Source organism: Pecten maximus, chromosome 18 (genome assembly GCF_902652985.1).
Source record: "Pecten maximus chromosome 18, xPecMax1.1, whole genome shotgun sequence".
Lineage (NCBI taxonomy): Eukaryota > Metazoa > Mollusca > Bivalvia > Pectinida > Pectinidae > Pecten > Pecten maximus.
In genome coordinates, this window is record NC_047032.1 from 25,661,976 (window position 1) to 25,678,048 (window position 16,073).

General features: G+C 40.3%; 1 protein-coding gene across 1 annotated transcript in view; it reads left to right on the forward strand.

Annotated features, from left to right (window-relative positions):
- LOC117316506 overlaps positions 1–9,792 on the forward strand; it is a 29,732-nt gene extending 19,940 nt beyond the window's left edge. Inside the window, exons 3-4 of the mRNA XM_033871123.1 lie at positions 7,721–7,889; positions 8,858–9,792. Of these exons, the coding sequence (XP_033727014.1) occupies positions 7,721–7,889; positions 8,858–8,985 (297 nt within the window). The 3' untranslated portion in view covers positions 8,986–9,792. The remainder of the gene's footprint in view (positions 1–7,720; positions 7,890–8,857) is intronic.
- Positions 9,793–16,073: the final 6,281 nt, after the last annotated feature.

The following is a 16,073-nucleotide window of genomic DNA, read 5'->3' on the forward strand; positions in this document are numbered from 1 at the left end:
TCAGGCGAGATAACAACATTAATGTGTGATTTTCGTGTAGAGATGTTTATCTTATTATTCATTGCACATGGAAGGTAGAAATGCTGTACTTTATATACGTAAAATATTAAATGAGACCGTGTTTATATATAAATGATAGTTTTAAATAACAGCCGACACGTTTGAAAAAAGAATGACAGTCCGGTACGTTGCCGAAAGAATTACATACGGGTACTTCATACGGGTACTTCATACGTGAAAATATAGAACCATACATGTGTTTTTCTGATGTAGAAGTGCATGTGAATAGTATTTGAAGTATCGGTGTGGTTGTGACGAGGGCGAGTAAAATTAATTGGTGAAACGAATAGTCATTTTGTTCCCATTTTGCTGCAACTTATTCTGGGTTTAAAATATAATTGTGGGCGTCTAAATACAATTTAAAATCAGTGGTTTGGTGTTAAAGATGGGTATATCCGACATTCCATGTGGCTATTCACGATGTCACAAGACACTCGGAAATATGCAATCAACGACAGAGATGTCGCTCCCCTCTATCGCCATTGATGACTATAGGCAAGGAGTTAACGAACAGTCCGGCGTTGAAATAACTGCCGGTGCTTTCCCCTTTACCAGTGTGGTTATGGCCCTCACGAAAACGATATAATGCTTCGAAACCAGGATAGCTGTCATGGCGTCTTGGCGATGTCATGTAATTTAAGTGAAATCGTACTTTAATTCAGTTTTCAGTGACCACTTATTGCTATAAAATACGAAGTTAGCTTTGATTTAATTTTAATATTTCGTTTTGTTCGTTAACAAACCAACTGATCGAAGTTCAAACGAGTTAAGTGTTTAAAACCTTGGTTTTGTAATACAATACATGTACTTTTGAACAGTAGATATCGTGCACATGCCACAAGTCGTATTGTGATGCTGTATTGGAAATCAAGAACGACTTTCGGTAATTTATCTGCCGGTGTAGCAGGTGTTGCTATATATATTACCGTATCTTTAGTCCGCTTCCGCTTCTTGTACACCACTATACTGGCGTGGAGTGGCTGACGACCAGATGGCGGGCTGCCCAACATATCCACCCTCACAACACAGAAAACGAAATACCGACATATGGAAATAATCAATAATTTTCTTCTCCACTAGTTTTTAATTCTACCTGGTTATAGAATATATCAATCAAATTATCTCCCCTGTCTGATAGTCCCCGCCAGATGGACAGATGGACGTTTTGTCGGCGTTTCCTCATTCGCTGTGTTTTAAAAAAAAATCTAGTATTTAATCCCGTCTGATTATAGAATATGATCAATTAAATTATCTCCCTTGTGTGATAGTCCCGCTAGGTGGACGTGTAGTCGGCGTTTCCTCATTGGCTGTGAACCACTCTGACGCGTTACATTTCTCTTGTGCGAGATTTCGAGCTTACACATCTTTTCTTTTATAGTTTATCTTAAAGTAACAATTTAATTCAGTTTTCATTCCGAATGTAGATTTACAAATTATCAAAAATATCATTTGTGTAAAATGGCGGAGATCATAACCAATTCGTATACATTGATAAACAACAGAAAATAAGAAATCAATTTATCATTGTAAGGGGCTTCTAAACAGCAAATCCAGTCAAAACGCTGATATTTACCTGCTGCCCCCATTGCATGATCGTAAGAGGCGACTAAATTTGGGATCTTATATTTTCTCTTCTTTCTTAACAGCTTTCTTCTTCCTAATGTCTCCCGTGACAATGCCTCACTTTTGGCCTTTAGTTGAGGGTTCGCCCCTGTGAGGAAGGCTTTGAGTTCTGTGCCCTATCCTAGACATACCAAAGTCATTAAAAATGGTAGTTGCTACTCCTGCTTAGCGCTCAGCATATTTAGAGTGAGACGACTGGTTCGCCCGTTGTCAGTATAATGTGACCAGGTGGGGTGTCCTGCTGGGTGTCTTCGGCAGTATGCTTCAGTGAGGTAGCACTATAAATCGGCAAAAGTTCCGGCCTATCACAAGGAGACTTAACACGAGCAGCCTCCCAAAACACACATACGCACTCACCACACGCATGCATGTCGCACGCACGGGAGGCCGTCCTTAAATGACCTTAGCTGTTAATAGGACGTTAAACAAAATAAACCAAACCAAACCAAAGTGTTGTTTACATGTACGAATTTGTTAAGCTGTTTGTAAATTTTAACAAACTAAATGCATGTTTCAGGGAGTCATAATTAGCTCATATATATCGCATATAATGTTACCCTGTGTAATAGACACTTGTGAGCATAACAGCTTAGCTATATTTTTCAGGTTTGGTTATTTGTGTGACTTAGAATTATTTCATGCTACCGAAAAGTAACTCTATAGAAGAAGAATTATTCCATGCTACCGCAAAGAAACTCTATAGAAGAAAATGATAGCATCTACAGCATATTATTGATGATTGGAAGAAACTACATGTTCAAACAAACATTTTGGCATACATTACTATTTTTTCTGCAAATATTTAGATATCTATTCGTGTTTGAAATTCAACATTATCTTGCTATATAGTTGACCCTTAACATGTACACTATAGAATTCAAGGGGAGTGTCTACATCCACAGATATTGTCAACAGGAGAAAACGGCCACAATCAAGTTGGTAAACCATGTTTTTTTTCTCGCTGTCATACCAACAACGGCCATGTATGCTCTCAACATTGTATTACTGTATTATGACTGACGTGTAATAGCCTGATACATTTCATCGTTATCTTCTACAAACATCACTATATTCTTTGAAGACAAGTGCGTTAAGCTGAGCTGGTAAGAAGCTGTTGACATGTGCTACTCAGGACGATCTCTCGCGGAATGTTGTGTCGAAGGTGTTGCCAAATTCCACTCCTCTCTGCACTGAGTCGAAATAGGGCGATGTTGAAGGAGTAACTGGTTTTGTGTTTTGACAGTTATTCTATTGACATACTAATGTATCATTTTCCTTTTCATTTAATGAAATTAATTGATTGCTGGGATAAAGGAGAAGACTGTTGAAAATAAACACTTTATATTCCTGCCACACCCGATAGGGACCAATGCATGTACATGTAATAGCTTACAGTATTAATGTTCAAACAATTAAACACATCCTTTTCAATTACCGAAATTGGTAGGATACATTAACATTAAATGCATTCCAAGAAAAATACCGTCCTTAATGCTGTTGATAAGACGTTAAACCATATAAAACCAAATCAAACCCAGAAAGCTATAGTGAACTTTACATTTCATCCCTAGGAATATTTGTTTTTTTTTTGTTTGATGGGTTTATCGCTTCGTGAACAATCAAGGTCATTTTGAGGCAGGATCTCCTTGTAATAGTTAGTGACTACCATTCTGCCCTGCAGGCAGGGCGTAAGAATTGTACCTGCTGCCCTCATTGCATGATCGTAAGAAGCGACTAAATTTGGGATCTTATCTTTTCTCTTCTTTCTTAACAACTTTCTTCTTCCTAACGTCTCCCTTGACACTGCCTCACTTTTGGCCTTAGTTGAGCGTTCGCCCCTGTGAGGAAGGCTTTGGGTTCTGTCCCCTAGCCGAGACATACCAGAGTCTTTAAAAATGGTAGTTGCTACTCCTGCTTAGCGCTCAGCATATTTGGAGTGGGACGACTAGTTTGCCCGTTGTCAGTATAATGTGACTGGGTGGGGTGTGCTGCTGGGTGTCTTCGGCAGTATGCTTCAGTGAGGTAGCACTATAAATCGGCAAAAGTTCCGGCCTATCACAAGGAGACTTAGCACGAACATACCGCAGCCTCCCAAAACACACATACGCACTCACCACACGCATGCATGTCGCACGCACGGGAGGCCGTCCTTAAATGACCTTAGCTGTTAATAGGACGTTAAACTAAATAAACCAAACCAAACCATTCTGAACAACATATGAGAGGCCCATCGCATGACATCCATAGCAATTAGGGTAAAGTGTCTTGCCCAAGGTCACAATCACGAAAGCACAAACTGAACCATATAAACCGATGCGGGTAGGAAGCGCCCAACCACGCTGCTCGGATCTTCACCTGACTGAGCTATCGCGACCCCCCATCCCCAGAAAAGAAAACCAATTTGAATGAAACTAGCTATTAGAAACCATGTACTATTTCCCAAACATTGCTTTCGTTTACCATCTTGAGATATCTCGAGTAATCCTGGACCACACGTCACTCCGAGTATCCCTATATTTGTTAGATACAATGTCCCTGGTGTCTAACCTTGTAATTTGGCAAATTGTTACAGCTAATTATTTCAAGGATACACAACCTACTCACACGTGATGATTACGTCATTATCCTCCACTTACAAACTGACAAAGCAAAACAACAACATTAACAACAAAAACCGTTACCAGGACTACCGGGACACCCACCTCCTTATTTCTGTACTTTCTTTGTTTATGTACTAATCTAGTTTGTGTTTGTCCTCTATCCCTACATCATGGTGTATCGTTGACCAGATATTATCATCTCTGTACACAGACACAGAAACACAGATAACTGTGACAGGTATACTTACTGCACAAACAAGAGACGAAAAGCACGTGTACACGCATTTCCTGGCATATTCACAAGCGCGTGCATTTCTGTACAATACACAACAGGTATAATTAAGTAACTCAAAGATGATCGGTATCTTGTCTGGTGTTATCTGAGTTGCCTCCCCTTGATAACAGTGTATGTTGTTCTTCAATTTGATGGTAGGCGGATAAGATGACTTAGCCAAGGGTTTAGCAAGGACTCTTAAGTGGTATATAAAAAAAGTATATGAAATATTCTAAAAATTCGAAGGAAGTGTTTGAATGATACCAGAAGTCAAAATTGACAGCGCGCACATGTCTCTTTTGTTTTTCTTTGTCGAAACTTGTTACTTGTTATCAAGCTCAACTGTGGCACCATTACACTAATAGATCAATCCCGCACTAAATACCGTAACGTGACCCTGCTTATGCCCAATAAAGCCACACACTGAACACTGTCGCGTGATCCTTTAATCTGTCCCGCACTGAATACAGACCTACATTTCATCTAAAAATCACCTTCCACTTGTGCTTTTTCTTTCTTTCTTGTGGTTGTTTAATTATTCAATAACCACCAAAATAGGCAGGAAGTACAAAGTTGGCACGTGCCGATACAACGAAAAATCCTTCTTTCGCATTGCATTAAATACAAAACAGAAATACTGACGTTATCGTGCCAGCTAGGGTTGTTTGGCATTGTGTGGACACGTGCCGGAGAAGAACAGACACTATTACATCTGAAACCTCTATCGCGCTGTAATACCGCCAAAAATGTCATCATCTCCCTCTCAGGAACGTCCGCCATAGTTTCTCCCGAGTATGCCATTTCCGATGGATGGCATTAAAAAAATACTTTCAGAGGAGTGTTATTGTATCTATATTGTCCATGTCAACGGCCGACACCATTACCATGTAACCTTAGATATAGACTAGCACCCTCGTCAATGGATATCGTCAACTGAAGTGTCAAGTGGGAATTGTATGAACATCACTTGTGCTCATGAGTACCATGATCGATATTCCTGTATCTCCAGTATAATAGAAGGACACCGCATCTATCTATAGTTGTAACCTGAAACACCTAGCCATCTTTGTTCCAAACAAAATAATTACAAAAAAATTGTTTTTTGATTTGCGGCAGTTATATTAATTAGACCGGGTCTCGGATTAGTAATGGTCTGGTTCGATTTAGGGGTTTTCCGTCTCCTTTCACGGCGGTTGCTGTGTTCAGGCGACGTGAGGGGTCGGTAGCCAAGGCTACCGGTACCTGTATCGCCGTCAGGCGACTCTGGTATCTTGTCCAATGGATACGTTCTCCAGGCTGGAGAGCTCCCTGGAACGGACATGGGAGAGGCATCTAACACGGACTAGTTCGTCTGGAGGCAGTCTTCTTCGAACGCCATAATAAGTAGTGAAAGCATGGTTAAAGCATTTAGTGGTAGATAGAAATGATCCGAATAAACGAGACTTAGGAACAGTGGTTAAGAGCTTAAAAGGTTCCAGGTTAGTGGGGACTGGGTTAACGACATTCCGGATTAGATATGAATAGATCATTCGTATTAGTGGTTGATAGATTGTTAATAGATTAACGAGGAGGACCCGAATGAAGAATGTGGTTGGATGATGGACAAGGTTCGAGAGTCAATATCCGCTAACTGGTGTGTCGTACGGAAGTAATCACCTAAGGCAGTGTTACAAAAAAAACATAAAATCGTCACAACTTATTGATTTCATATCAAATTAATTGTAGTGGTGTCGGTTCTTCAATAACCAATATAATGTAATTATAATTGTTTTCAAGGCGCCGTTTCCATGGTATTGTCTAAATATCAATAAGTCATACCGTAATGTATTACACAGTTGATCGGTGAGTGTTGGGTGCTTATTAGTCTATAAACGGAATAACACGTAGAGTAATCGTAATCAACTTAAACGCCAGATTCCAAAGTCATGGTGCATATTTACGTGGTCATAATAGTTCAAATACATACGGTAACGAAATCTCAGGTCCCTGTGATCAGACTAGTTCAGAAACCTACATTAACGAATTCTCAGGTCCCTGTGATCAGACTAGTTCAGAAACCTACATTAACGAATTCTCAGGTCCCTGTGATCAGACTAGTTCAGAAACCTACATTAACGAATTCGCAGGTCCCTGTGATCAGACTAGTTCAGAAACCTACATTAACGAATTCGCAGAATTCTCAGGTCCCTGTGATCAGGCTAGTTCAGAAACCTACATTAACGAATTATCAGGTCCCTGTGATCAGACTAGTTCAGAAAGCTACATTAACGAATTCTCAGGTCCCTGTGATCGGAATTCCCAGGACTCTGATATATAACTAGACATTTGAACCAATACACATCGACAGAAAAAGGTTACTCTCCTAACCCAAATACTCAAGAATTAAGACAAACCTCTCACTGCCGTCATGTAACTAATTAGGCCAGTAGCTGTCATCGGATAGGAATCCGGTTGTCTGCTTCGGATCACCTCGCCATATTAACAACCAGGTGGAGTGTTCCGAATGTCTGGTAGTCTATTATAAGGTCTAGTGGTTCGGTATCTGCACGCCATCTGTACTCGCCAATGTCTATTGCTCATCGGGCATCGCATATGCAGACCCCCGCCAGATTATATACACCTTCTGTTGGTAATTAACTACTTGGACATTAATTAATATCTTATGCTATATCGCTGCTTCTTCCTTTTCCACAAAACACATCATTCATTATAAGCCGTTTGTTTCTAATAATCGGTATACATACGTATCCGGGTTTGTCCCTTGTTAAGTGTAGAATCACCCAATGATAACAAACATTTGAGTCTATGCTCTGTGTATAACACTCATGATAAGTATGTATAAAGCAATCCTCATTCATCATCGAGTTTATCTACAGTTATCAAACGTTGCATGCTATTCATTGTTTTCTACTTGTATTACGTACCTCTCTCTATCACCTGTCATTCTAGGTTTCCTTGAGGGCCCAGTACCCGTTAGGTGATCGGGCAACAAGGGTGATTCGGTATATAACACGAAGACTATATTCTGTCATTTTAGGGCTCGTTAAGGGCTCAGGCCTTCAAGGGTGATGAGTATTTCGGGGCTCATTAAGGGCTCGTTAAGGGCTCATGGCAACAGGGATGATACAGTATATATCACTAAGACTATATTCTGTCATTTTAGGGCTCATTAAGGGCTCAAGACAAGGCCCTTCTCTCCTCGTTGAGTCGATGTCAGGACACGATAGAGGATATAAAGAAACAAAGGACAGTCCTCAACGAAAATGACGAGGACGACTTGGAGGAAGACGAGGACGAGGAAGAGGATCATTGGGAGGACTGGGAAATAGCAGGTGCGCATACGTAAAACAATTTTTATTTTGGTTACTTTCTGAATAGATGAAAATGTAGTTTTACACCCCAAAAACTATTGAACGCCAATTTAACATATATTCAATTAATTGAACCTATCTTCAATTGTTTAAAGATAGGTTCAATTTAATTGAAGATAGGTTCAATTCAATTGAAGATAGGTCCAATTATTTGTACTTATCTTTAATTATTTAAAGATAGGTACAATTGAATTGAACCTATTTTGATTAAATTGAACCTATCTTCAATTCAATTGGACCTATCTCTAATTGAATTGAACCTATCTCTAATTTAATTGAACCTATCTCTAATTGAATTAAACCTATCTTCAAATACAACATATCCTTAATTAAATTAAACCTTCAATCTTCAATTCAATTGCACCCATCTTTGATTCAATTGAACCTATCTTTGATTCATTTGAACCTATCTTTAATTCATTGGCACCGAAATGAGAATAATGATGTCTTCCCCTTGATACTCTCCTTCAGAGAGATACGAAAGCTAGCTGGAGATGGAAGAAGTACCAGAAACAAGTATATTGATAGCAAAATTACCGGAAGAACAAGGGGAGCGGTCCCTTTTCCCTATTGGTTCGTAATTGAAGAGAGGTTCAATACAATTAGAGAAAGGTTCAAATATATAGGTTCTAACTCTCAACAGCAGACAGTTTGGCGTTTCAAACGTCTTATCACACTTATAACAAGAGGGGTTGCAAGTATCCCCGCGACTGTCATACTTGTCGGCAATGTATGATTATATAAAGCAATTTCATTCATATCATGTTCGTCTTTATTGATCTAGATTATTTATATTGAAAAAAATCGCGCGCCATTGCTGAAAATCACCAGACTTGAATTTGGACCAAATTAGTAGAATATAATGTTCCTTTTCCCTTTAGCCATTATTTATATAACTATCACGTTAACATCTTGTGTTTTTATTTCAGAGTTTGATCGACAGTGTCGGGAAAAGGATGTGTTAAATAATAAGCTGAATCCATCCACCGGAACCGGAAGTAGTAGATTAAGCGGAAGTGACATTCCTATAAGACAGGATATACAAGCTGTTGTATGACAGCAATAAAACCACCGCAGTGTTCCGCTGTGCCATGCAATGCCAGTTTAAACTATCAATAACAGTATACATGTATTTTTGTTATTAATGGAAGTTGATCGCGTGTATTACAGATGATACGCATGCGTATACGGACTCCTGTTTCCTGACTTTATGGTTAAACCATTGAGTGTTGAGTAATGGAATAAGTACCGTCACGTGCATACTCATCTTTGTGATGATGAGCTACATACACAATGTTATATATAAATGTTTCCTCGGTGTGACATCTAACGGAACATAACCAATGGATTGTTTCCCTCAAGTCTGCCTTTGGCTTTCCTTAATGCTCATGTAATAGATGTGTAATGTTCTTTTTCAAAGTTTGTATGTGCATAAAACGGATTATGCTAAAAAAGAAAAAAATATTAATGGAAGGGTTAAACAAATGTGATCAAGAATTCCTGATATTATTTTAAAAATATTTATTGATTTAAATATGATTTAATTTTACCTTTGATCTCTCAAGTGTCTGTAGCAATCGGAATCTGAATGATACGTCCAGTTCCTCCAGTTCATACACGAGAATTTGCTACATGAAGTTAAACATATTGTGTATTACGTGACGTCATAGTGCCAAAGAATAATCTGCAATTAGACGTGACGTCATAGTGCCAAACCAGCTGTACTAAACAGTACTAGCGTACTTACCCCATTCCTGGATTCTATTTATAGCTTCTATAATTTGTTGCTAAATGAACAAATGACTTTTAACGTGAAGGGAAAAGGTCACAAAAATATAATAAATACTCAGCTATGTCGTTTTCATATCATGTGTTGTGTTTTCTGTTGTACTTCCCACGAGCTATTTCCCTTCCTGACTGGTATAGTATTGTATTGAAATCAACATAATAAAAAGTCACCGTCGGTTTCGGTTTTCCACTGAAGATATATCCGTTATAGAAAAAAAACATTAACACACCCCCTCCCCACTTTGTTCGCCCCTCCTTGTCAAATAAATTAAATATTGCTGTATTCGATCTTTTCCGATGACACGAATAATCTAGGACGTACTGAATAATCAGTAGAACGATAATCAAGGCACAGGATGTGATGGACACTTGTACAAGCAGTGAGCCTAGAATAGCGACCAGTACTAACTTATGCCGTCGGGATAGGAAAAGATCGCCCACATTTTGTAAAAAAAAATATATTTATTCTCTCACTCTCTCCCCAACCGCATACTGGTAAACATAAATATTGACATCGTATGCTCTTTTCTGCCTGATCTGTGCCTTTCGAATATTTCCTCTCGCTAGGGAATGTGCCTCCGACCCAACCAGCACTTGGACATATTCCAACTCCCCATTTGCCTCTGAAGTCATAGTTCCCAACATAACGTCAACTGCCTGTGTAATCTCTGTCCAAAGCATCATGAGGATAGGGAAGTTACCGGTTTGCCTATGACGGGTAACCCGGATAGCCGTTTGGCAGTGACTGTGTTCATCACAGAAGTTCTGTTTATTTCCTGTGTAACACCTCAAAATTTGCATTATCAACCGGTCGTACCGCTCAACCTGCCCATTGCAGCACGGTCTGTATGGGTTGGTCGTGGTTTTGACAATCTGAAGCGCTCGGCAGAGACTCTGGATCACACTCCCATCCACATTCCTCCCCTGGTGTGGAGCTCTAGCGGGCAACCAAACCTCAAAATGAATTATTTCGCCAACTTTTTGGTAAGGGAGAGCGTAGCGCTAGACCCATTTCGTGAACTGATCTATCATCGCCAGGGCGTACTTATTTCCCTGTCTGGACACTTGGAGTGGTCCAAGGATATCCATTTGCAATATTGCCATGGGAAATCCTGTATGGTATACACCGAGGGCTGCTTTCGGTTTTGTTTTTGACTTCTTGGCTCGGTTACAAACATTATACATCATTATATACCGTCTGTAGTCTTCCTCTTAGTGCGTCCCAGATGTCCCCGGAGAGGCTTGATATTTCATCCGTATCGGTACCATATACAGAAATTTCGGGTCCAAGGTTCCCCCCATTGGTAGTACATACCCAACTTCCTGAACACTTGCTGCGATTTACATAACCACCAGTGCCGAACTGCCAGACCAGAAAGTTGAAGTTCCTGCTTTGTAGGTTGATGCCTGCCTCCAGCCAGTCCATGAGTTATCGAAGGTCAGGATCTTCCCTTTGCTTGTATCTCGGCACACTTGGAGCCTCGGTATCTTGCCAGTTACTTTCAGTGGAAGGCGCTCCGTCATACAACTGGATTTGCCTTATGGTAGGAACAACATAGTCTATATCCTCCTCGAATACTTTGTTTACCACTGTTTCCGAGACCGAGTGTAATACAGACATCCCTCACAGGGCAGTGCATTCAGAGATGCTGCCTGCAAGTAACTCTCACATATGGACAAATCATCCGGAATTCGGGATAAACCATCGGCATTACCACGAGTCTTTCCTGACCGATGTTGAATTGTCATGCTGTACTCTGTTAGTTCTTCAATCCACCGGGCAGGCTGACCCTCTATGTGTTCAGCAACCATGTCAAGCTGTTATGGTCGGTTCTGACAATGGATGGATGAAAATCACTATTGCCAACATTTCCTTTCGGGAAGTGCGATACTTACTCTGAGGTATTGGCAAAATCGTGCTGGCAAAGCTCACAAGCATTTCCTGTCCACCCTGTACCTGACTAAATTAAGACCCAAGTGCCTGGTCGGAGGCATCGGCTTGGGAAGGAAAGCGTTACAGTGATACACAGCGCATTTTTAATCTGACCGAATGCCTGTTGGCGTACCTCCGACCAACTCCACTTTGCCTTCTTCCCTGTCAAGTGATGTAGAGAGAGAGCGAGCTGCGCCGACTGTCTGAGATGACCCCGGTTCAAACTGTTTTCTGTTTTACGGCACTGACCAGCTGACGAATATTCCTGCTGCTGACACAATCCTTCAAAGGAACATGACCTGACGCTGGAACAAATGACACTTTGAAGGTTTGATTTTCAGGTTGTGCTGTCGGAATTTCATGAAGACCTTTACCAAATTCTCAAGATGATAATCAAAATCAGCCCCCGGTACCATTATATCATCTCAATACGCAAGGCATGCTATTTATGATATTGATTGAAGGTGACCGGGCTGTTACTGAATGGAAGCCTCCTATGTTCGAATAACCCGTATTGAGTGATAAACGCAGTCTTGTGGCGATCTTCCTCCTCAATCTCGACTTGCCAGTAACCTGATGTTATATCTAAGGTACTCATGTAGTCCGTATCTCTGAGGGTGTCGATACAGTCCGAAATGTTCGGGAGCGGAAACGCATCTATCATCATAACATTATTCAAGGCACGTAAATCTATACAATAACGGATACCTCTATCCTTCTTCCTGGCCAACACCGGCACTGACGCCCATTAAGAGGAAGAGGGCCGTATCACAAGTGTTTAAGATGATTTTCCTCTTCTTTCTCAAAGCCTAGTAGAGTCCTTCACAATGACTGCCGAATGAGCTTAGCATCTCCAGTATCAATCCTATGTTTGATATCCCCATTGAACTTCCTCAAGTCTAGTTCGTCTTTTGCGAAGAGATCTTGATACTCAGCCAGTAACTGCGCAAGCTGTCCTGTTTCCTTAGTCGAAAGATCTGTGATGGAGCGGTTGTACAATGGCCGCAAAATGAGCTGGCAGCTCCATATGCTCTTGAGGATATTGAGTCGATAAATTGCGAACAGCTACCTAGTCGTCACAGTTCTCGATAACCTCTACCAACTCCTCTCCATTTTTTGCATGTGCCATTTTCTTCACAGTACCAAACTTTGGGTTGGGATTTCGCCCATCCAGGATTTGGTTTTGGAGACAATAACCCTATGTCCCCCCTAACCGACTAGGAGACAATATCTCTACATTAAGGAATTTGCCAGAAAACTGCGGTATTTCATCCTAGAATTGGATTTTCCCCAAGCTCCTAGGCGTACCTTCATTTGAGGGAACTTGATTCCTCGAACACTTTTCACCTGGAGCTATCTTCTCAACCATTTTTCCAAAATCAGAGATCCCCTCCGCGGCTCGGGGTTTGGTATCTTTGGTAACGCCTCCAATTGTTCTTGATGATGTTTGTGCTGTTTCTTTTTTATCTGCAAATACCTTCCTCATTTTTACCATTTGAAGCTGATGATGAGGCTTTCTTTCCTTTTTTTCATTTTCAATTCTCGCTAGGGTTGCCTCATATTTGGCAACAATGGCCTCCGTGTCATTCGCTGATGCAGCTGCTTGGTCGTGGTCAGATGTTCAGGCGTAGTACGTAGTATACGTAGCAGAAGGACAATGTATTGTCTATAGTTGGAGTCAAAACCCGGACATCTGGTTCCGGACTAAGACTCTATTCCCACAACAATATTGTAAGGAAAGGAAAAAAGTTGCCCTCTCCCCTCGCTTAGAAAAAGCAATAAAATATATATAAATCAAATATGTAAGTGCTATCACATTCCAAAATATCTACTTTTCGCGCTGTCAATTGGAATTATTGTTGTGATAAGTACACGCAGCGTTCCCGGCAAAAAACAACATAATTCAATATAATCACCCGTGAAAATATCTCCCTTTTTTACAACAGAACTACATACACTGTGTTTAGTAAGGTTATATAGTAACAATAACAATTTTCCTGTTGTCCTAACACCATATTTCGACAGATATATCACATGTAGCTTTGCTCATGTAAAGTAGAGATCAGGTTAGTGGGGATTCCCTTTTAGACTAATGGTAGGTTTTGTCGAAGTCAAACTTTTGCATTGTTTAAGCAACAGCTTTATATGTACAAATATAATACCACCTAGACCCTGATCAGTCTGTGCTGATAGCTCAGGCTTGCTAAAATGTGTGCTCTCTAGAGAGCGAGAGGTCTGTAGTTTGAACAGTAGCACGACAGAATATGTTTTTTGAACTTGACTTGAGTCGCAGTCGTTCTCCATGGATCGAATGCCAATACACCCATTTAATCAAACGTTTTACCAACCTTTTATATGGCTGGCGTAGAACGGTTTATCGACACAAGACCGTTGAGACATAAACAGTTGACAACAGTCACAAAGTCGGACTCGTACAGCTACTGAAATAGTTATGGTGTCCATCTTCGATTCGGGGTCCTTGGTTCGAGTCCCGATCAAGCCGTGTTCCTCTCCTGATACATATGGTATCCAACTAATTAAGCATTGAACTGTTTTTGTATGGTATTTATGATCTATTTGAATGCCAGAGCTTTGCAAGCAAACAACATAATGTGCTCTTGCATTCAAACAGATCATAAATACCATACAAAAACAGTTCAACGCTTATATTTATATTCCTTTTACTTTTTTATTTTTTTAAATGCTATAATTCATATCTAAAAAATTCATAATTCCCGCCTTACCGACAGACAGCAGATTTTTTGTCAGTCGTTGGAACAGCCGGAACATGGTCGCGTGCATTTTGGCAAACAAAATAGTACATTTGTACATGGAAAAATTAAAAAAAAAAATCAATTTTGTTAATCATTTTATTATCAACGTAATGCGCAAATGGCATATTTTTTATAACAAATAATGTAGACAAAATAATTTGTTAAACTTAATTATCCTGGATATTGTAGTTCCGGTTTTTGTTGTATTAATACGCTGATGAGTGTAGCGCGTGGTGGATGGCATTTATACATACACCAATGCCAGAGCTCTCAAACAGACTGAAATATTTATAAATATACCAGCAGAAACTGGATGTATAGGCTAAGTTTAAATATCAATTCTTTGGATTGGCCGACATACCCCCAACCCCACCCCCCAATCCCAATGAGTGACAGTGGCGCCCTGTGATACCGCTAAAGGTAAAACTTGTATCTGGTTTAACGCCTAAGACCCATTTCACCAGGCAGTTATATAATCAATATATTTTTTCGTAAATGTGTTCCGTGTCGTTCCCTTGATAAATAGATATATATTTCACGTGAATATCGCATATCCTATGACAACTGATTATGAAATCGTAATTGTAGCTCAAAATCGAAAAAAGAAGGGGAAATATCAACAAAATTTTAGACGACCATTAAAAGAAGCATGAGTTATCATTAGACAACAGGACATGGTAATTGCCAAACATAGATGTATAATTCATTAACCGAATCCTCAAAAATGATGTTTGTCTGCCGGGCTGCGAAGAGTATTTAAGGTGGTTTGATCTTGACAAAATTTGGTATGGAAATCAAGTCATGTCGGAATCTCACGGCATTGAGGCCAAATGTCCAATAGTATAAGAACCGCCTGTATAGCTTCGATAGCCTAGCTGACTGTGGTCAGGTTCTTAAAGTGACATCATCATGGTGCGGAGAGTGCTTAGGATAGTTGGTACACAGATCATGAACAAGATGGTGGGTCACAGCAACATGTTATTTGGTGGGAGCCGCCTATCCACATCCGCGTAGGCACATACAAAATAAACCAGATTGTTGCTCCTAATCATAAGCCATCCCATCTGAATAGTGAGTACAAGTTACTGAAGTGTCTCATTCTGAGATTGTCCTGCAAATAGGGCCTAAGAATTGTACTTGTTGCCCCATTGCATGATCTGAACAGGCGACTAAATTTGGCATATATTCTTTAACAACTTTCTTTTTCCTAATGTCTCCCTTGACGCTCCCTCACTTTTGGCCTTTAGTTTAAGGGTTCGAGACATATCAGAATCTATAGAAATGACAGTCGGTGTTCCTACTTAGCGTTCAGTGTTTTAGGGATTTGGATGTCTGCTCCGCCCGATGTCAATATAATGTGACCGGGTGAGGTGTTTTGCTAGATATCTTCGGCAGTATGCTTCTGTGAGGAAGCACTTTAAAGTCGACATCAGATCGCGCTATCACAGGGAGAGACACACAAACATACCACAGCCTCCAAAAAAGACACACATACACTCCACGCATGGATCTCGCACACACGGGAGGCCGTCCTTAGATGACCATAACTGTTGATCAATACAAAACAAAACCAATCATTCTGAGCAGTCGTCGATTTCAGTTGCTGGAGTTTCCTTGATCTGACTTATAAACGTGGTTCGATTGTGCTGA